Here is a 23,910-nt window from a genome sequence, read left to right as displayed (position 1 = left end):
ACAGTCTGATGGCCAGGGGGAAGAAACTGTCAATGAATCTGGAGGTTCTTCATTAATTCAACTCCACTGGTCAATCTTTAACCCTATTTCTGAGTAATGACACCAGAAAGGTTGTTTTGGCCCTTTAAATGCAAATGAGCCACTTCAGGCCCCACCCCCTCCAGGTTGTTGGCTGTGCTGCTCTGTCCCGTTCAACCAACAACTGAACATTTTAGGTAATCGGCTCAAAGTTTGGACATATTTTCGGTATGGACTTCAACCGCTGCTGCTGACAAACAATTATGGCGTACTCGGAAAAATGGTCGTCTGAAGTTTTGACCTTATATGTGCAAATGTCACGATGTAACTAGCTATAGATGTAACAAATTAAGCAGGGATTAAAACGATTTTTGAAAAACTTAACATAAAGGTAGCATTGCAGCACCTGGAGGGTTCAAAATCAAACTTTTTGAACTATTAGGGTCCAAATACACAAATAAATGTACCAAAGACTAATAAAAGCGGGTTCAGCAAAATATGACCCCTTTAAGTCCTCCACCTCTGGTATTTACTAATACCTAAAATTAACCTGTGACCTTTAAACAACTGCACAATTATGTGTCAGATTTTGTGATGAATTTTGATTTAGTGAATGAGTTAAATGCAGATGAGTGGAAAGAGAAAAGGATACAGCATGAGGATCTGCTCACACATCTTACAAAATTAATCTTAAAGGTGGGGTAGGAGATCTTAGAAAAATGGTTCCAGCAAGCAACATTTTGAAAATACAAGTCTAAACTCCTTTCTTCAGACATCTCCCCAAAGCCACGCCTCCAGAGTGCTGGCACATGCAGTTCTTGTTCCCGAGGGTTCATGAGCGCTGCACAGCAACAATTCGCCAGCTCCAGCTCGGGCTCCAACCCCGGCTCCGGCCCCGATCCATGCATACCTCATTCAGTCTCCTCCAACACCTCCGCACATACAGAACAGCCCCAGTTCATACCTATCTGTCTAACGTTGCATTTCCTAGTGATTTATGTTAGTGATAAAACAGTTTGCCGGTGAATCCTAATATAGCTAATGTAGCCAAACTCTGGCTTCGTTTCTTGTACCAGTGCTCCAAGCCTCCGAGAACACGCGATTCATGCACAAAGAGGGGTACGAGCAGAGGGGGGAGGGACAAATGGCAGTTGAGTTTGATAGACATATCACTGTTCAATCATTTTGATTGGGTGCTCAAAATGATGTTGGTGTTTTTTCAGTTCTGTCCATTCCACAGGTGATAACATTTTTTTTAATTTTTGTGTTAGAGCATTTAATTAATTGGTTGTAATCGGGGTGTGAAGGGGATTTTAAGCAACACTGTAAAAAATGCTCCAGGAAAACATCTCCCACCCTACCTTTAATTATTACCCTTCAGAACTAGTCAATGCAGAAACAATCGGTTTAAGTTTTACTTCTTCCCCACTTCCATAACTCCACTCAGCAAAAAAGTTATGTCTTTGGTATTGATACATTTCTAGCTTTGTGTTGTGTGTTTTAAGTCTCTTATTCTCTTGGTATATATTTGTATTTATATGTGTTCTCATCTGTGTTCACTACCAGCTGAATATGGAATCCGATTACAGTATTGTGTCACAACTGTATAATTTGTGTTTCCACCAGCTCCGTGATGTACTTCCGATCTCAACAGTGATCGACAAGTCAGTTTCTGGTTAACTTCCTGCTCCAGTCACAACAGCGGGGCAATGGATGGACAGAAAAACTGGAGTGCTTCAATTGTCAGAAAAAGGAGGAAATATAATATGAGGGATACTTTTAAGTTCCAGAGAACGGTGGGTGGCTTGAATGAACATTGCTGTGTACCACTTCGCACCGGATTGAGTCGGTGTAATAGCAAAATAAGGGACTCCCTAAACTGAATGACAGTAGTCGTTCTTGTACAGTACAATAACCACTCCCTTTGGTTTACACTTCTGTCATTCGGTGTACAAATGTGCACCCAATTTGGATCAAACTAAGGGGATTTCTGCAAGCCAGGGACGGAAGGGGGTTGGGCTGTGTTCTTCACCCCAACTTCATTGTCATTCTGCTTTATTCCAACATAATTTCACCCCAAATGAGTGTCATTCAGTTTAGGGCTCAGAGCGGAGGGGAGGGGTTGGGTACACGTTTGTAAACTGAATGACAGAAGTATAAACTGAAGGTCAAGGGAGCGGTTATTGTACTGTTCCAGAACGACTACTGTCATTCGTTTTAGAGAGTCCTTGAAATAAGCTTCTATCGCATTCCTAAAGACCCCATCCTTCGAGCACAGTGGATACACAAAATACAAAGGACGGGGTCTGTTATTACTCAGCAAACAAAGGTATGTAGCAGACATTTGGGCAAGGATCAAGTCCATAGCACTGCTAAGGGTAGACGGGTTTTAACAACAAACACCATACCATCGTTGTTTGAATGGAACAACTACACCAGCAGGAAGACTGGCACTGCCATGGGGTAGGAGGTAGAGCAGGTTTTCCAATAACTGAAGAGCTGGCAGTTCAAATCCCACTCTGTCCTCGTCATGTGCTGTTGTGTCCTTGGGCAAGACACTTCACCCTCCTTGCCTCCAGTGCTGCTACTCACACTGGTGTATGAATGTGTATGAATGTTCGGTGGTGGTCGGAGGGGCTGTAGGCACGAACGGGCAGCCACGCTTCCATCAGTCTGCCCCAGGACAGCTGTGGATACATATGTAGTTTACCACCACCAGAGTGTGAATGTGTGAGTGAATAAATAATGGATCCACTGTACACGCTTTGAGTATGCATTCATAGAAAAGCACTATATAAATCTAATCAATTATTATTATTATTATTATTATTATTATTATTATTATTATTATTATTATTATTATTATTATTATTATTATTATAAGACATGGGCTGGCACTGGACTCACCCATCAAGTCCGGAACCTGCCCCAGAGGAGACTGAGGAGGAGATTGCCGAAGCTATGGTCCCAGTGCTTGTGGACCATGACTACGAAGCCAGTCACATGGTGTGTGTTGACCAGGAACAGTATGAGAACACGCAAGAAGAAACTAAGACGCTGGAACAGCAGGTTTCACTATTATAGTGACTTGATCCGGTGCAAAGTTGCACACAGCAATGTTCATTTGAGCCACCCACTGTTCTCTGGAACTTAAAAGTATCCCTCATATTAGATTACTCCTTTTTCTGACAGTTGACGCGTTCAAGGTTTTCTGTCTGTCCATTTCCCGCTGTTGTGACTAGAACAGGAAGTTACCCGGAAACTGACTTGAACTAACTTGCCGATCATTTTTGAGATCAGAAGTACATCACGGAGCTGGTGCACAAAGCACTACTGACCAAGATAGACTTCCCTGTTGAACAGTAAAACATATCTTGACCTTAATATAAAAGGATGGAGACACATGGAACTGAAAGTGAAAGTGCAATATCGCTAACTGTACTGAATCAAATTTGAAATCGAATTGATCCCTGCAATGTTACAAAAGTAAAATGAGAGAAAATTCTAGTGTAGAAAATTCACTAATCCACTGCTTCTTGGGGGATACTGCATAATTTGCAGATCTCTTTGTTATTCTACCATTTGGAAAGTTTCCTTATTTGGATTCCCTCGGTGATGCAGGTTATGAAGCATGCCAGATTTTGGAATACACTGGGCTGAATACAAATTTTTACTTAACTTTAACTTTTTTTTTTTTTTTTTTTTTTGCTTCTGCAGCTTTCTGTAAACACTGTCTTAGCGTTTATAAAATATGGAAATGAGACATGAGTAATTAAGAGATACATTTTAATGTAACGTCCTTATTTTCCTACTGTAGTCAGGAGGAGCGTTCACAGCGAAGGATTAAGACAGAAACATATTCTTCTGTGATGTGTGGGACGCATTGGCAAGGTTTACTTCTGGTTGGGTTTGGCATGCTGTGTGTATGCAGCCTCTAACGTATATTTTACTAAACGTGTGTGTGTGTGTGTGTGTGTCCACCCATCTGTTTGTGTTTAGCTGGAGGCTAGAGCAATGGGGAATTGGAAAGCTGGGTGTAGAATTATATACCAGTGTGTTATCACGTTGATATATGGCCAAATAGGAATGAGAGGGGCTGAGACTCCTCTGATAACGAACACTGAATGAAGATAGGAAAGAAAAAGAAGAAAGTAAAGATGAGGGAGGGAGAGAAAGAAAGAAAGAGAAAGAAAGTCAGAAGAAGGAAGGAAAAAAGATTAGGAGGAACAATGTGTTCAGTGGAGGCTCGTGGGACTTTGTTAGTGTAGTCTGTGATCATTGATTAAAGAGGTTTATGTACTCCCACCTACAGCGTGGTGGAGGACACACTCACCTCTCCCCCTCTACTTCCTCCAGTCCTTGCGTCCTGGAGCTGTCCATCCTCCTGCCCTTTCTCTGCTCTCTGTCTCTATCTCTCTGCTCTAACAGGCCGACAACCGTTGCTGTAATTTTCTCTGAACTATAACTGACAACTACAAAAGGTCACACAGAGGAGGGGGGTGTGGGGGGAGTGGGAGGTTGTCACGCCTCTAATCGCTCACAACAAGAGCAGGCCACTCAACCCATTCAAATGTCAGTGTGTCGGAAATACTGATAAAAACAAAAATAGGGACTGATGTCTCACATCTCGATATAAGTCATTTCCTTTCCAGAAAATAATACATATCACAATTTGGAACAGTTTCTGTTAATTCAGTGCATCGATAATATTGTAAATATTCTAAATAATACTCTCTTTTAGCACTGTTATGTCTTGTCATTTGTAACTTATAACTTATTTCTTTGTTTTGTTCTTACTGTTTCATATGAATGTTCTGCTGCCTCTGGTCCAGGTCATTATTGTAAAGGAGAAGTGGTTCTAAATGGACCTACCTGGTTAAATAAAAGTTAAATGAAAAATGTAATTAAATTAAATGAATGCATGGAAATAGACTTTTACATGTTATCATATTTTCAGTTCAATACTTCACTGCACTACACTTTTTTTCTATTTTCTCATCTCATAAAAAGCAAAGAGTCTTAGTCATAACCAAATAAAGATTCTGATTCAGTCTGAAGAGAGAACACTTCTGCAACTGTGAAGAACCCTTGAGATTTACAAGTGACTTAGGTTTTCAGGGAAATTAATTTGAAATCCCACTCAAGTGTTTATACTGTATGTTCACTAAATAAAAATCTGGATGGTGTTTGCTCAACTACAAACATTCAGAAAAACCACAACATCCTGGATCCACGCTCCACTCTCAGCAGCCATGACCCACACACAGCCTTTATATTGTTATTGGTTTGCTGCTGAAAGTTTTGCCAGAAAACCAGGTCTCCTACCTCACGGTCTATTGTAACCAACAAAACATCACTGACCAAAGGTCCCTGGGGAAAGGCATGCTACTCATAAAAATGGCTGTAGAGGATACTTGTAATGAACAAAAATGAGAACTACTTAAGTGGCAAGTCCTCCTGAAGGAAGATCAAGAGGGTGAACATACAAGACAAACACAGCTATTCGGAAACATCTGAGGTGGAATTTTACAGTGCACGAGATTTCGCACAGATTCTGTTTCAGTGACTGCAGTGTTAGCATGCAACGTGTTAACCGTTGCCCATAAAGCTGGAATACTTTCATTATTTATTCTTATTTATATACACTCAAGGGATTTAAAAACGCACCACACAATTTTGATCTTAACCCATAAAGACCCAGTGTTACTTTTGTGGCAGTTCCCAAGTGAATTTTCCTCTCTATTTTAACCGTTCTTATGTGATTTACCACCATTTATTATAATATCATCCTCTGTATTTTGTGTTTTTCCAGTGAAAATCAGGTAATTTCCTGTATTTAATTCACTAATCATGTAGATGTTCATAAAAGCTCAGATAAAAGTTTGGGTTATTATATCAGAAACAGAGAAAACTGAAAACTTTATTTTAGTTTTTTTTGTTTTTTGAGAAGCCCACATCACAGCAGTCACACCACATACACATCTTACACACTCCACCACACACAGAACATTAACACAACCAAGACAGGACACTGATTTTTATTACTGACTGACATTTTGTTTGTTTTGTATCTTACATGCCATATATCTTAACCCCCCAACCCCTTCCCCCACATTATGATGATGTAATGTAAATGTAAATATTGTATAATACTGTACATAAATCTCTTTGTCACTTGGTGTCACTTCAATAAAGGTTAAAAAAAAGAAAGAAACAGAGAAAACTGAAGGAAAAGTGACTTTTTCAGCAAATATATTAATAACTGAATGTAAAAACAAATGTCTCCTTTGACTGTCATTGATCCAACTCCATGGGTTTTACTGGTGAATCAATGTTGTAGAAGATGACGGTGCTTCCACATTCACTACAGAGCCTCTGAACGTCCAAATGAGTCATATGTGATGACCATGAAAAGATGACAAACTACATTTTACACCAATTATTGATAGGTTTAGTGGTTCAGAAGATACTAAGCAGTTTAGTTAAGTAAATGGGTTTTGTTGCCAGTGGTTGTTTGGGTCTTTATGGGTTAAAGCAAGACAAGAATTTTTTTGTGATTAATTTTCCAATACACTTGCAGTGAGTAAAGACAATGTGCAGATTTTCAACACCAGAAATTGTGCCATGTTTCACTGGTTTTTGGGTGTAAGTATTGAGTCTAAAAACAGTAACTGGACATGCAAATATTGTAATCTGAGTGAATTCAAGTGACCACTGCTGGACCCACCTCTAGAAAAAGGCATGAAATCTTGGTTTAAAATGACTTCTACAAAAATAACACGACTGGGACCGAGATGGGGCTGTTGGTCTTCTGGAGGCAGGACGAACCACCAGACAAGTCACCAGGATTCTGAATGTTCATCATATCACGGTGGTCTGACTTCAGCAGCGCTATGTAGCCAATGGAACAATAAGAGACCGTCCAAGCCATGGTCGACCACACACAACCAAGACCGGCATATCCACCTGCAGCATCTCCGGGACCGGTTCTGGACAGGGACGGTCACAACAGCGGAGACCATCAGCCCCCACAACAGGCCTGTACAACCCAAAACCATTAAAAATCATCTGCACCAGGAGGGAGTCAGGACCTGAAGACCCTACACTGGTGCCATCTGAAGTTTTGTCATTCGTGGTACTGATGGTGCATATGTTAAATGTATTGTTTCTGTAATGTTTTTGTTAATATGACGATAACATGTCCAACAAAAAAATCAATAAGGGACAAATTGTTTCTTGTTATTTGATTATATTTTAACCCTATAATGCCAAATGTATCATATTTGATACATGAGTTTTGAAGCCCTCTACTTGATCAGTATAATATTTTTTTTCTTGAAAAACCTGATGTGTACAATTAGATACATGCAATACATGGATAATCCACCAGGGTGGAGGAATTCATTCACCAGAGGCCTTTCCAGTGACACTACAATATTGTCAGGAGGCAGAACTTTGCAATTTTTAAAAGGAATTAGCAATTTGTTAGACATGTTTGTGTTATATTATGTTTTTGTTTGTTCAAAAATAATGATATTTGAGCATTGAGACCCAGTGTATCAAATATGATACAAAACTGAAACTCATACAATGGAATGGAAATTGTTATTTGAAAACACATTTTCCTTGGATGTTCAGATGGACCAATAAAGGCTCTGATTTCAAACAAATTGAATTTTCTGTCAGTGATTAAATAGTTCAGGCTTTACAGGGTTAAATTGATCCTGGAAAATTTGCAAAAGTCTGGTGGTGTGTTTTTAAATCCCTTGAGTGTACATCGGTAATCACCTTTGACTGAGTACAAAGATTATACTGAGTCCCAGTTACACTTTAAGAATAAATCACATTGTCACAATTATTTCCGGAGGTAAAAATGTTTTATTCCAACGATGTATATTCTTGTTCTGTTCAATCCCTACCAGCTCTACCCGCACCATGTGATGACTGATGCCGAAAAGTTTTAGAAATGTACTTAACTGAGTCGGGTGAGCGATCGTCCAAGTCATAATTATATAAAATGCATGATCGAAACCCAGGAATAAAAGTACGCACACTAAGCTGAGAATGAATAAAAATCCCTCATTTGTCGGAAACACACAATAAATACTGCAGCCGTTCTAGACAGATACATTAAACATTAAGCAAACACATTTTAGTGGTTAAGCTGTATTTGGACAAGGAGGAGATGATTGGCCCTAAGAATCCACTGTGTATAATGTTCATCTATTGTGTGGTTTGTTGCCACCGCTGCAAGTCCATTAACTATCAAAACAAATCAATGTGAACATGCTGAGACAAACAGCGCTGGTGCTTCTGTTAATGTGAACATGAACAACAAGTTCAGGGATGGAGTGTGAGAGGAGAAAGTTGAACTGAGCACAGGAGAAACAGCGAGTAAACATGAATAAACTGGTGAATGAGAAAGGAGAAGGGACCGCAGTCAATTACAAGTCTCATCTTGTAGTTTGTGTCTACACTGATTTGTTGCTGACTAGACTCCCCGCCTCATTCTAGTCCACCTAAACGCACTCGCTCTGACCCACTAATTACTTCTCTAAGACCTGGTTGGTCTCACCTCACTGCACTGGCTGGCCGTATGGAGCTGTCTGTGTAACAAAAGAAGAAAGGCCAAAGAAATGAAAGAGGATGTGAGGGCAGAAAGCAAGAGGAGGCCTGAATTAAGAATACATGACTGAAGTTAGAGATGGAGAGAGGGCGGAGATGTAGAATGAAACAACACGAGACAGACGCAGTAAGGACATATGGGTGGATATTTGAGGCGGTCTAAGGAGGCTGTGAGCTCAGTCTGAGGGCACAGGCCTGTCAAAAATACTGGAACTAAGTGCAATCATTTTGCATAAGAATTTAAATAATTTCCATTTGCCTGTATGAAAGGAGCTGCATGAAATGTCACATTTCCATCACTACTTCTACATAGTTCTACAGCACTTCAGGTTTGACTAGAACTTTTATCATCACCTTTTTTGTGCAAGTTTTGCATGTCACTTGCCGCATAGCATAATTGCCATACAAGTCATACACTACATGGACAAAAAAACTGGAACACGTTGAATTCAGGTGTTTCTTTTCTAATGGTTCTGCGCTGTAAAACAATAATGACAATGTCATAATATAATTTTATATTGTGTTAAATATCACATTGATTATTCATATTGATGTTTTTATCTCAGATCAGCATGAACAGGTCCCAATATTTTTGTCCTTATAGTTTATAAACATCAATATTTCCTTAAAGTTTAATGGGAGACTTTTCTTCTGAAGTGAGATGTGAAGAAAGTAGATGGTTAGTTGTGGTAGAAAACAATTATTTACAGTCAGAGCATGAAAAATGTTTTACAAATTTAGAGGTAGAACATTTAAAATCATAGTCATGGATAGAAAAAAAATCAATGCTGAGAGAAATTAAGTAAAAAAAACATCTCTGAAGCATTTTGGAAGCAAAGATAACAATATGAACCAAATTCAGCAATGCAATGATATTTATCCCAATATAAAACTCCATTATGGGATGTATCATTATTGTTTTGTATCCCAGACCCCTGTTTGAAAAGAAACACCTGAATTCAACCTGTCCCAATACTTTTGTCCATATCGTGTATGACTTAGGCAATTATGCTACGAGGTTAACAGTATTTAAATTATTAATTATGTCATACATACTGCATCTGCCCTGTGTTTCCTAGAATCCTACAAGGCAAACAGAAATCTTAGTTAAAAGTTCCACTGTATCACTCTTCTGATTATTACTATAAATACTTATTGGGCTTGCTCGATGACAAAAATGATTATTATATCATTGATACCAATATTTCTATGACACGTAGAGTAACTGACAGCTAAATATTCAGAATTATGGCAGTTATAGCAGCAGTGTGAACAAATAATCTTACTGTACTACGCATATGTTGCCTCAGGATGGTGATGATATGAATGATAGCTCTAGCTGAGCTGAGCTGAATACATAATTGCATAAATTACTGTTGATTAGATCATCACTCTTAATCATTAAGATTATGCTGACAGTAAAGTTTGTATCGTCAACACTGAGCGGGGGGGTGTTTCTGGCATGTGCATTATGAGCAGCCATACAGGGTGGCACAGCTCGGGGGGTGGGGGTGGGGTGGCAACGCATCCCGAAATAAAAAATAAAAATTACTATGTAAAATGGTTTTCTAATATGTAATGCAGTGTTTTTCAACCTTTTTTCAACAAAGCCCCACTAATGGCAGCATCAGCCTGCTGCCACCCCCTCATCCCTGAAAAAATGGTGTGAGTATGTGTGTGTGTGTGTGTGTGTGTGTGGGGGGGTACGTTATTGTACAAGTAACACAACGGACTTGTATGTGGTGGTGGTGGTGGGGGTGGGGGGTGTAAAGGGGTGTCTCATACAGGGTGCCATTCAAGCTAGCACCCCCACTGCTGAGGAGTTTACATACCTGATGGAACCAGCCCAAAGGCCCAGTTGGGGACTAGAAAACCAAAAGGGTTGTTGATTTCTTTGCTGTCTGTTGTGGTTTTCTGCTCCTCCGCCTTTGGGCTCACACCTTTAAAAGGTGTCCATCGACTTCCAACCACGAAGGACTCAGACACCGCAGACCTGGATTCCATCTCTGTGGCGCTAAACCTGGAATCTGACGCCACAGTGGTCAACTGAACGGCACCTGTAGTGGCTGAGAGGCGGCCCTGCAGGTTGGGCGCTGCTGTGGTTTTTTCCTCCTCTGATCGAACCCAAGAAACGGAGATCGACGACTCCTCGGTGGATACGTGTTCAGATGGGTTTTCTGTGGTGGTGGGGTCTGTGCTCTGTGTGTCTGTGGTGGTCAGAGGTGCTGCTTTGGTTGCATCAGAAGTTGTGAGAACTTTCATCAAGGATTCAGGTGTAGAAGTCACAATCTTGGATTCAGCCTGGGGGTTTGGGCTTGTACCTTTACGGTTTTTCCTAAAAACAGGAGCGAAGCCTGAATTTGAACCACCTTCTCCTTTGTGTGAAGAGGCAGAGAGGAGTTCAGTGGGCCGGCGGACATACAGGATCTCTCCCCTTGCCTCCTCTGCTGTCTGCGGCCCCTGGGAGCCCTGAGGCGGGGTGTTGGGTTGTTCCACTAGCTGCCACTGGGACAGAGTAGTGTGTTCTGCCACAGCCATCTGCTCACTCTGGCCTTCACTGGCTGATGTCTCTGTTTCTGGACTAAGTTTGACACCACTGCGGGCCAAATTGTCAGTGCTGACCTTAAATCCAAACCCACCTGGAAAGTTTCTCCCTTCGCCACTCCCCTCTATGTCTCTTTCCTCCCCTGAGGCAGGGGGTGGAGCGTTAGCCCCTTCCTCCTCCTGGTCCTTTCCTTCACCTGAGTAGTTTTCTGGGTTGTCCTGGCGACGGGAGGTTGGCAGTGTCATCATTTCAAGGGGTCCTGCTTTGGCTTCCATGGGCTTCCAAGTGGGACGCTTCCCAACATCAGCCGCATTTCCAGGGGGACCCCGTTTGGAGTTACGCATTGACTTGATGGCCCACCGAAATGGGCTGCTGGGGCCCAGAGCAAAAGCTGGGCCTCCCCTGGGACCCTGTGGGCTGGATATGTTGACATGTTCAGCGGGCCGTGATCGCTCGCTGGGACCAATGAATTCTACAGGGAACAAAGAGACAAGGCAGAGTAATTAATACAATTTCACTGTGGGGGAAGGGAGTGTGGGGGTGGTTTTAATTTTATGGATGTGGAATTAGTAATGTAAAACTAGAGCCTGGTTTAGACAAGCCTGATGAAACTCAGGGCGCACAGCTTTAGTGTCATTACAGAAACAGGATCTGTATGAGCTGTATTATAACAGGTCATGTATGTTGTATTTAGACCAGAGGTTTTTTTTATTTATACTTTATATATATATATATAAATTTATTCGTATGATTTAATCTCAGTACAATGCTTTTTTTTTTATTTATACTTTTTAAACCTATATATTTTTTATGTATTCTTATGATTTAATCACAGTACAATGTTTTTGGGTTTTTTCGTAATTTTGCAGAATGACCTTAGTTTTGGTTAATTTGATATATTTTGGTACAGTGAGGAAAACTTTGATGAAAAATGCACAACATCAAATATGTTTTACAAATCCACTGTATAATTAAATGTCCTGTATTGTGTAAATCCATTCTCTTCTTGTACATCATGAATTATTAACAGTGGGGGAAACAAAAACAAAGCTGTTTTTAACTGTGATTATATTTTGTTGAGTTGATGTTGCATTGTTTGTTGTAGTTTTCTTATTTTTTCATCTATTGCGTGGTCGGTGGATGTCAGTAATGGCTTGACAAAAAAGCCTCAAAATTGCTGCAAGCATTCACTTGGACTCAATGATGAAGTGAAAATAACTGTAATTCACTGTAATTTGGGCAATGACATTATGATACAAGGTATCTGACGCATCTGGTGTAACTTACACTTCTTGCTGTTGTTAGTTCTGAAATAGTTTTTTCCACTGCTAGTTCCACATTTTATTAACTATAATTGCACAGGTTTCGAGGTCATTCACTTTTTTTATTGCATAATTTCCTTTTTGAGTAGAAATTCTTTTCTTTTTTGAGTATGCAGAAAATAATAAAATCTCATGGACTGTTGTATGTAACACTGGAAATGCCTGCTTTATAGGCTCCAACACTATGTTAATACTAAACAGTCCTATCTTTTAACTTTCCCTCTGGAGCTCGCCCCTATTGGTCCAGTTTGAAAGACTGAATCTAAACACAGATGAGCCTGACACCGTGGAAAAGTAAAGTCACTTGTCTAAGCTTCTTTGTTGAACACAGAGTAGGAAAGGAGAATTCTTATTTCCAGACAACTTGAATTAAAATATAATGAAAGGTAATTAGTCGTTTTTCCATTGACCCTAAAATTGCGTGAATATAACTTGTACATAAAAATTCACCTAATGGAAAAATGACAATTTTGCCAAAACTTTCATTTTTCGATAAAAAGTTTTTGCGCTGGCAAGAGGTGGGTTTTTGGGGGTAGTGCAATTGGTATATCATGCAAAACTACAATGGAAAGACCTTTCAACTAGAGTCACATGAATAAAAAAAAAACCCCAAAAAACGGATGTTGACGGATGTTACAACAAGCAAAGAAGAAGAGCTTTAAACGAGACATGCCATGGTATGTGTGGACACACCAGGAAACTGAATCATTTTTTAATTTAGTACGGGACAGAAGGGTAATATAGAATAATAATGAATATATCTGTAAATCAACACCATATTTATGTTTATCACCATGTTTATGGAATGACTTCTTGTGTCACCTCGCAATAATAAATAAACAAATCATTGCATTTGTGATTTAATGGAAAAACCGACATTACGCACTTCTGTTTTTTTTTACATTTAGTAAATATCAGTAAAGTTTGTCCAATGGAAAAGCGACTATTGTGGAATTTTCCTCAATGATTACATGAAAATAACAAGCATAGCAACTTTAATAAAGTATAGAAAAATGCTCAGTGTAGTCCATTTTCAATTATTCATTTGGCCTTTGTCTCACATAGTTCTGTTTAGAATCACAATCTGGTCTATTTTGAGTTTAGTTTTTGTCTGTTTTATTGATCTATTTCTTTTCACTCTTTGTACGGTCTTATTTTTAACAGATTTTATTTTGTGAAGCAAGTTTTTACTCTTGGGAAGCTCTTCAGCAACCTTGTACCTCTGTCTGTAATTATTTTGTTATTTTTTAAGGTCTGTTATTAATTAATTAATTTATTTAAAGTTTGCTTCTTTTTACTGTTTTTATAGTTTTATTTGTAATATTTTTTCTCATGTGAAGCACTTTGTAAACTTACTCTGTGAAAGATGCTCTAAACAAACTATTTTTTTTAACCAAGTGTGTGCCTATATGGATAATTAGTATGATGATATAAAAATATCAATGAGAGTAAAGGTTCTATTTAATGTGATTGACTGATGTATTTATTTTGAATATGAATGTCAAAAAAGAAGCAAAATAAATAAACAAACAGTTAAACATAAGACATACAATACATATTCGAAAATGACTGCGAAGAAGTATAACTTATAAACTCCCACCCCTTCTCCTTAAATGATTAATAATAATAAGCTTCCTAGTCTAAACAAATCTATACTCTAATGGCTGATACTTACTGTTAGATAATGTTGTTTCTGGCTTTATATTATTACAAACAAATATAATTTATATAAAGACATAATACAATAACACATATTTATATACATACATATACATGCACAGATTTACAGGGTGGGGAAGCAAAATTTACAATATTTTGAGGCAGGGATTGAAAGACAGTGTATGACCAATTAGTTTATTGAAAGTCATGAGAATTTATTTGCCACAAGAAAATTGACATAATAGAAAATGTTTTTATTCTATGTGTCCTCCTTCTTTCTCAATAACTGCCTTCACACGCTTCCTGAAACTTGCGCAGGTGTTCCTCAAATATTCGGGTGACAACTTCTCCCATTCTTCTTTAATAGTATCTTCCAGACTTTCTCGTAATAGTTTTGCTCAGTCATTCTCTTCTTTACATTATAAACAGTCTTTATGGACACTCCAACTATTTTTGAAATCTCCTTTGGTGTGACGAGTGCATTCAGCAAATCACACACTCTTTGACGTTTGCTTTCCTGATTACTCATATGGGCAAAAGTTTCTGAAAAGGTATGGATAATAGTGTTAGGTATGATTATGACATCAATATATGTTTGGTTTCAAAACAATTGACGTAGTGCCTGCTGAGAAAAAACAACTAAATGTTCATTGTAAATTTTGCTTCCCCACCCTGTATATATCACATACTTGTACATCTTTTTAACACCCACTGATACCCAACACCTCTCTCATCCCTGTACCTCTTAAAAATTGTGTCTTTGTACCTCCTTTTAAATTGTTTCATGCTTGGACATTGCTTTAACTCTATGTTGAATCTGTTTCACAGTCTCACCTGCTGACTGAAACACAAAAATCCTTCCTGGTTGTACGTATTAAGTGAATATTAAAGTTAATTTTCCCTCTTAAATTCTAACCGCCCACATGAATACCGATTAGTTTCGGTATATTTGTTGGTAATTTGAGCTGTTTGATAGTCCGCAATATCTGTAAATTTGATGTAAAAATTTGATGTGAAAATGTCCGTGGACAAGGTATATACAGTAAAAACAAATTGTAATTTTCTCTAAGTTAGAGGTTTCAGGTCTTTTTTCCTCTCCAGTGAAGTTGATGAGTGTGGTTACTGAGGTTGCTAAAGGTTTGGGAATCCCCTGTTTGTGGAAACCCATAAACACACATGCATGTACACACAGCCCCAAACATACGCGCACAGAGGGATGCATTCAAGGTAATTTCACACTTCTATTCTCTGTCTCTCTGTTCTTACAGCCTGTGTTTTTTTTTGTTTTTTTTTTACCCAAAACAACCTCCTGCTGGAATACTGTTGCCTGTGGTGAGAGAAACCATGTGGAAAAACGCAGGACGGCTTGCAAGACGATAAGCAAATGACTCGCTCTCCGCCAAGCTCCATCTAGACTTGTTTATTTAGATGAAGTGGTCCACTGTACCTTATCTGCTTATGGCTTTAAACCAGACACTGTCTACGCCATCTATAATTCATTCTGCCTGCATGCGTGACTCATGCCTAGTGTGCTTTTTTTTTTTAGGGCAGTAAAACAGCCGTGTTGCTCAGAGGCCTAGGTTACCAGCATCGTCTCTCAGCTCGGTTTAGCCTTCCTCAGATGAGTTAACATGTCTGGAAAGTCTAGCGGTACAGAAGGGGGGGCATGCAACTCAACCCAGCACAACAAACTACAGCGAGAGGGAGAACATACACAAATATGTCCATGCGTAAAATATTAAAATGCAAGTAAATTATTCAGAAGGTCTGCTGTTGCCTTTTGCGTAAGTGAGGTTTATGAGCCTGAGGTTCATTTCCATAAAAGCTATGCAGAGGGGTGTAATTGTCCTATTAATAATCCAAATAGCTAATTACATACTTTTACTACACGCACACACACACTGATGAAAGGGAGAATAATTAAATGCATTAATCTGGGTTTCATCATCTATGTAATGACCCATGTGATAAATAAAATGAGAGAATTAGGTACAGGTTTGGGTGATTTTGTGGTGCTGCTTTAGAATGAAGTTTAAAGTTCAACTCTGCTGCTGTAAATCTGTTAGAGAGGCCTTTGCTAGGAGAGACACAAATCAAGATGGGAATTGTGCTAAACAAACTTCATGATAAAACCTTTTCAGATGGTAATTGTGTTCTTCCATTGACCAGTTCTGCCGCATTGACGCCACTGTGCTCGGTGCAGCAGACATGATATTAAATTGTGAGCGCAGAGGCTGACAACGACAGACAGAAAACGACAGCCAGAGAGATGGTAGCAATGCCACCTCTGCCCATCTGCAAGATATGGCATCTAATAAAGAAGACAGAGGACAAGTTATTGCCTGGCCATGTGAATCTTGTCAGGAGCATCTACATTCAGTGTCAATGCGCAGACGTCCTTGTCCTCAGTCACATAAATTTAGCCTTGGGGGTTGAAGAGATTGTGTTGACGCTCATATGTATACAAATCCAGAGCTCATTCAGACTGTACAGGCTTTTACGAGAAGCAAATCAGCAGGATCTGAAGACAATAATGTATAAAGTAGTGTTTTTCAACTGTGGGGTCGGGACTCCATGTGGGGTCGCCTGGAATTCAAATGGGGTCACCTGAAATTCTAGTAATTAATAAAAATAAGAATTAAAACTTACTAATAACAAATATATGGTGAGTTGACAGAGACAATCCCAATCCATAAAAGACATGACAAACTGTGAAGCTGAAACTGAAGCACTGTGGTACTGTTTATCTTTCAAATGTTCATTGTGGTCAGTTTCAGATGCTGCAGCTCTTTCATAATTCATAGTTTGAGTTATTGTTTGTTCAGTATTAATTGTCAGCCTTGTAAATCCAAGCTGGACTGACTGTACATATCCTAACCAAGGAAAATAAAATTCTCACTTTGTGCAGTAATCTACACCTGGCTTTTCTGCCTCCGTCCTCAATAATATACATTATATAGACTAAGTATAATCTAAAATTAACGTTTATTTGCAACATAGTATAGCAAACTATTACATGATCAAAAACAAATTAATTTTAGCAAAAAAATGTCTGTTTTGAATGTCTGCGGTCACCAGAAATTTGTGATGTTAACCCTTTCATGCACGAATTATGAGAACCTTCATCAAAATTTTTTTCCTGAGTGTTTTTATTCCTCTTTAGGCATGAAAAAAACAATGCAATTGAAAATTTTCTTCTGAAAAATAAATTTAAAAAATAAATGAAATTTTAAAAAAATTAAAAATTTTAAAAATACATTAAAAAAAAAACAATAATGAAAAAAAAAAAAAAAATCTTATGAACCTATTTTTCATGAAGTTGCAAAAATGTCCACTCAGCTGGACACCACACGTTTAATTTTAGACTCACAGAAACATGTATTTACTGAAAAATTGTGTGAAAACTATAGGGAGGGCTTGTGATTCTGGGGGTTTATGCTCAGGAGAGATCTACATAATGTTACCAATTCATGTCAGAAAAGATATGTAGTGTCTTAAAACTTTAATAAAGATATGTGTTAAAAAAAAAAAAAAAAAAAAGAACCACAAAATCCATGAATATACAAGAGAACACCTTTGAACAGCTGTCCACTGTAGTGACTACTACATGAAAGGGTTAAAATGGGGTCACGTGTCAAAAAAAGGTTGGGAACCACTGGTATAAAGTATTTTGGATTACACTGAAAAATGTGTTTTTTTTCCCTCTATATTCAGACACCATCTTCAAGTATTAAAATGTTTGTATTCATTTTTAATTTTCTTATTGATTGCGTCTATTTTATTTGATTAATTATTTATCAGTCTTTTAATTTTAATGTCTCTTGAATGCGTGGCTCAATCAAAGAGGCAACATGGCACAATCAATAAGTAAGAAGAGCTGAGATCCAAAGGAGAGTCTGCATGTGCTGTACAATAACAAGTCACTGATGCTGGTTTAAGAAAAAAAATAGAATTTGGGTGTCTTTCCATTGTGACAAAAATCTTTCCCATTTCTCCGTCTTCCATAGTCAACGCATCCCCCTTTTGTGCCGCTCGTCCTCTCTGTAGTGATCATTACGGCCTACCTTCAGAGAGCTGGGGCCTAATTGGCAGAGACATAGATGGAGGTGAGTGCGAACGGCGGTGGAGCCCAACCTCCGTGTTAATTGGATACAGCTGTGAATAATGCATGCGGCCTAAAGCTTGGATTTTCATTAATACCGTTTTGAGGGGGGTTCAGGTAGCACAGCGGCAGTATTTATATTAATAAAAGTGGCAATTGCTAGGTGAGAGAAGCCTGTCACCTTTACTGAATCATTCTGGCAGCATGTGGGGGAGTTTGAGTCTTTCTTTGTTTTCCTCCTTTACCGCTAAAGCCCAGGATATTTTATCTGTCGTGGCCATTAAAAAAAAAGCCGACACTGAGGCTGTGCTATGCTTTTTGCAGTTTGACACCCTCACTTATTTTGGATCTTTCTGGTTCATTTAACGTGCTTTTGAGCAATTTTTTACGCTTCTGTGTTATATTTTGGCCTTAGCTTTGTTTTTTCTTCTACTAGAGTGATAACTGTCCAGTCATAAACTGATAAGATAAGATAAGATAACATAACATAACATAAAATAAGATAGGATAGGATTTAAATCCAAACAAAGGTCATGAGAGGGGGCAATGGGCATCCATCTTGTTTTCCACAAAATTACCAGGCTACAGCATTAACACTTTGGCCACCATGTCAGTTTCATTTCTTTACCCATGGCAGCTGTTCCTGCCTTTCAAAGTTAATTCAACTTGTTTAGGCCTGAAAATGTCACTGAGGACAGGCCAAGCTAGGGTTAGGGTTAGGGTTTAAATCCCACTGCTTCTTCGCGCAAACCAGTTTTAACTTGGATTGCGCAATTTGCCCCTGCTCACTCATGCATGAAAACCTGGGTCTGTAAATTTGAACAAATATCTACCAATCCCCGACTTACTGACATCCATAAAAGAAAATTCCATAATTTATCAAATGTGGAACTGGGTGTAATTTTTCAAAATGTATAGTTTTTTTTTTTTATTTATTTTTTTTATACATCCTGTAGAGTAAATTTCACTTTATTTGGAGTACCAAATTTATCCACGTAGTGCACATGTGCAAAAACACTGGAAGTACAAAAATAATACGGGGTAAAAATTGTATGTGACAGAAAACAAAAAATATCCACATCTGCTAGTTATATAACTATTTATATGAATAACTGGAGCTTTAATATTTCTTCTGTCTGTGCTATATAAATAAAATTTACTTACTTACTTACTTACTTACAGGGTGGGGAAGCAAAATTTACAATGAACATTTAGTTGTTTTTTTCTCAGCAGGCACTACGTCAATTGTTTTGAAACCAAACATATATTGATGTCATAATCATACCTAACACTATTATCCATACCTTTTCAGAAACTTTTGCCCATATGAGTAATCAGGAAAGCAAACGTCAAAGAGTGTGTGATTTGCTGAATGCACTCGTCACACCAAAGGAGATTTCAAAAATAGTTGGAGTGTCCATAAAGACTGTTTATAATGTAAAGAAGAGAATGACTATGAGCAAAACTATTATGAGAAAGTCTGGAAGATACTATTAAAGAAGAATGGGAGAAGTTGTCACCCGAATATTGAGGAACACTTGCGCAAGTTTCAGGAAGTGTGTGAAGGCAGTTATTGAGAAAGAAGGAGGACACATAGAATAAAAACATTTTCTATTATGTCAATTTTCTTGTGGCAAATAAATTCTCATGACTTTCAATAAACTAATTGGTCATACACTGTCTTTCAATCCCTGCCTCAAAATATTGTAAATTTTGCTTCCCCACCCTGTACTTACTTACTTACTTACTCTTATTGCTGACTGGAAGCTGTGTTTTTTGGATTGGTGCTGAAGAATTTTTACAAAGAAATGACCGGTTGACCTTTTCCATCCTGACGTGTACTGTAGTTCACAGTTACTGAGGGTAATTTCCTCTCCTTTGTCTGACAGAGCCTCACACTCTTCCACACAGACTAACAATGGACCCATATATTTGTCAAGCTTGGCACAGACTGTCTAAACCTCCAACCATATCTGGTCAAGTAGCATTATTTTTTTTTGCATTTGTTTAATTTATTCTTCACAGCTAATACCACCCATTCTTAATGCATAAATAAGCTGACATTTGAGATGCAGGTCTGCTTTGTTCAAAACAAACAATACATAAGCATGAAAACCTTTTATGAAATCAAAATGGATTCAAATTCAAGCTTAGCTGTTAGTCCGTCTGACAGCTTCTACTGTAAACAAAGCACTCTGTCAATAAATATGAGAATGAACACAAAACAGGCTCCACTCCAACATTTTCCATATACTGTATGTGATATGCCCCTTCTGTTTGTTTGCAATTACAGTTTAATTAAATTTACAGCACTACTTCAAATTGCCCTGCGGAGGAATATATTACAGCACACTCAAGGGGAAAGAAGAGAGGGCGGAATAGAGAGACAGAAGCTGTTTAAATAGCATGACACAAATAGATCCTATATTTACCAGCGGCATTTAAATGCACCACACTTCCATTTGGAAAACAGCAATTTCAATTTCGCTTCACTCGCAGGCTTATGCGCCGCATTTCAGTTCAATTTCACATCCATTTATTACTTGTTAAGGTTAAAGGTGACCCATAAGTACAAATGATAACAAACAAACAACGGTGAATGCACATAAATGGAGAGCTCATACCGTTCGTAGAAGATGATGGGCTGTCGGCAGAAGCGCTGGAGGCTCGCTCTCCTGGCCGGGCGGTGCTGTCACTTTGCCCTGTGTTTTGGACTGCAGGCATTAATTTAATAAGCGGCATCACCTCTTTCTCCTGCTCAGACAGACCTTCCTCTGGATTCTGTAGTCCACTCATGAGAGGCTTGAAAGAAAAAGGGCTGCTTCTATGGTCCACAATGGCATTATCCATGCTCCCCTTGTTTGTGCTGGCTTTCGGTACACTCAGATTTCTACTAGATTCTTCTACCTGCGTCTGGTTCTCCCCTGCTTTTTCCTCAGGCTCTGATGGTTCTTTCTCTGTCTCTTCTACCTCCTTGCCTCCAGTCCAGTACCTAAAAGGCTTCATCAGAGTGTTGACAAACTCAGCCAACACACTGTTGCTGCTCTGAGGCTGGGGAGTTGAAGATGCTACAGATGAGAACGCAGGGCTGTCAGATCCAAAGTAGCTGCCATCTTCTACCTCGTGGGCAGAACCTCCATGGCTCTCAAGGCTTTCGAGATCAGAAAGGCCCAGTGTGTTGGTGCTCTCTGGCTTGTCAAATTCCTCTTGGCTACTTCTGGGAACATCCTGTTTCTCATCCCAACCTTGCTCTGGCCTCAGGTGGATGACTACATGCTCTTCGGAGATCTCAGAGGAGTTGTTGATTCTTGCAATAGAATGAACCTCTGCTTTTTCCAAGTTGACCAAGCCGGTCCAGGTTGAAGTCTTGGAAGAAGAGGCACTTTGTTGGGACTCAGTGACGGATGAAGTGGTTTCTGCCGCTGGATTGGTGGCCTGGTACAAAGCCTGTGCCTCTGCAGCCTGGACCCCTGCTGGCTGGTGGGCTGCAACACACAATAAGCACATTGTATTTGCAGAAAGTGTACTGCTCTCACGTGACCTGCTTTATCTGCTGCAGCACAACACAGCACTATATCTCACTCCAACCACATCTCCCTGTGCAGTAAACCTGTTATTGCCACTGAAACATGTTTAAGTCCAGGACAGTGATACATGCATGTTTCACATTGAACCTTTCACCCGTTGCTCTGATTTCTCTAAATCCACTCCTGTAAATCTAATCGGTAACTCTAACACACAAACATATATTGGATTCATGTGACATTAATGTGATTGCAAAAAGAATTTCATTCACATAATATTTTTTAGCCAAATGTTATTCCCATCTTTTATCTACTTCTGAGAGACATGATTTGTTTTAAATATTAATGTAAATGTGCGTACAGCCTTGCAGTCTCCACGAAAACATTCATTCCTCAGCTTTTTATTCTGACAAATGCACTTCCCTTCTGTTTTCATGCTGTTCTTGTTTACTTAAAATGATTAGGTTATGCAGATGTTTCGCCTCAGTGAAAATTTTATAAGATGACATCATGAAAGATGAAAATGTCATTCTTATTTTGCAATGAGAATTACATCTGCTGGAATTTTTCCGATATAAGCCTGATGTTTTCAGTGCAAGCCTAAAAAATAAAGCCAAGCTGTAGAATCAAAATCGGTTGTGCCAATTTAACGAAGACACAGTATCAGTAAACAGACTAATGTGGTGTAAAGTCAAAGAGAGGAGGCTCATTGCTCTTGCTCTATTTTTCTTCTTTTCTACCTTAATTTATCCTCTCTCTCTCTTTTTCAGGTTCACTTCACAGAACACTCAAGCCCTCAGAATTCACAAGGGGGGATACAAACACACCCAATCTCTTCCTAACTACTTCATGTGTGACAAACACATCTCCTGCTAATTAAAAAAACAAAATGGAAATCAGGTCCCCAGACCATTCTCAGGTTGCCATGGCAATAGCCACAATGATGTCGCATCAGTCTGGTTGTCATAGAGTACCTCGATAACAGTAGGCGTCGAACAGCGCCGTGGTGTCGGGGAAGCCGGTCCGGTTGGGGTTGTTGTAGACGGTCCGCACACCGGGCTCATCCCCGCCACAGTTTTTCCGTGGGACATTAATGGGGTAGCGGACACTGCCGTCTGCCAGCCAACCGGGGTCGCACTGGTCCAGACCGGCCTGCCAGGCCAGGTAGAGCTGTCCCACAGTAGCCAGCTGGGCTCCAAGGGAATGGCAGTGAGTGGAGGCTGTGGCCAAACTCAGCTTCTCTGAGACGACGGAGTGGAACACGTCACCTGGAGACAAACAACAGCAGTGATGTGGTGGTGAGGAAATACTCAAAGCGACGAAGTGTAAGGTCAAAAGCCACTCTCGTTACTCTGATTTTCTTTATTCAAGTAGCCTGCTATGTTTTTGAGATACTGTTTTAAGTTTGTACAAAGTTGCTCAGTCTGGTTTTGTTGTAAGTCTGTGTCTGTTTTCTCTTACTTTTAAAGCAGTACGTACTAGGTTTCCATTTTTGTCTTTGTCAAAACAAGAAGAGATGGAGACCTCAAGACAGATGAAGCAAAAAATACATGCCATGCATATAAATGTACTTAGTTTTTTTTTGAATAAAATAACAAAACAAACACCACTAATCCAAAGAACAGACTATATAAAGAAAGCTGAATTCAATGTAGCTTCAAAAAGGGCTCTAGGAGAAGTACACAGACAGTAGCTGGAGTAAGAAAAGGCTGAAGAAAAGTAGTGATGCAAAAGTAAGACTTTTGAAAGCAAGACAGAGTGAGCAAAAAGAAAACCAGAGAATAAATAAAATTACACGATCAGATGATCCACTGGCACTTCGATGTGTGATGAAAAATATATGAAATGAAGAAGTGGACAATGAGAACAAGGAGCAAAAAATACAAGAGTAACAAGTTCAACAAGAGGATCCAGGAGATTTATGCCAAAAGTAAGAGGTGGTGTCGTTGATTTATTGAACTGATATCAAGAGGCGAAGCATAAATGATTTAGATCACAACAAAATGTAAGGAGAAGGCAGCGCAATTGGATTATGTGGGGAGTTCTATGTGGAAAGAACAGCAGCTGCTAAAAATTCATGGAAAGCTGCTGAATAGTTGCCAATTATTACTGATT

The 23,910-nt window shown here is 39.1% G+C and overlaps 1 protein-coding gene across 1 annotated transcript in view; it reads right to left on the bottom strand.

The window, feature by feature from the left end:
• Positions 1 to 6,784: 6,784 nt before the first annotated feature.
• Positions 6,785 to 23,910, bottom strand: part of LOC115417579 (mucin-17-like) — a 42,173-nt gene continuing 25,047 nt past the window's right edge. The window contains exons 7-11 of the mRNA XM_030131599.1: positions 22,770 to 23,063; positions 20,866 to 21,756; positions 10,476 to 11,660; positions 8,594 to 8,624; positions 6,785 to 7,007 (exon numbers count right to left, since the gene is read on the bottom strand). Of these exons, the coding sequence (XP_029987459.1) occupies positions 6,785 to 7,007; positions 8,594 to 8,624; positions 10,476 to 11,660; positions 20,866 to 21,756; positions 22,770 to 23,063 (2,624 nt within the window). The remainder of the gene's footprint in view (positions 7,008 to 8,593; positions 8,625 to 10,475; positions 11,661 to 20,865; positions 21,757 to 22,769; positions 23,064 to 23,910) is intronic.

Source organism: Sphaeramia orbicularis, chromosome 4 (assembly GCF_902148855.1).
Source record: "Sphaeramia orbicularis chromosome 4, fSphaOr1.1, whole genome shotgun sequence".
Taxonomy (NCBI): domain Eukaryota; kingdom Metazoa; phylum Chordata; class Actinopteri; order Kurtiformes; family Apogonidae; genus Sphaeramia; species Sphaeramia orbicularis.
The sequence above is the reverse complement of the archived record's forward strand: the minus strand, read 5'-3'. Positions and strand labels throughout refer to the sequence as shown.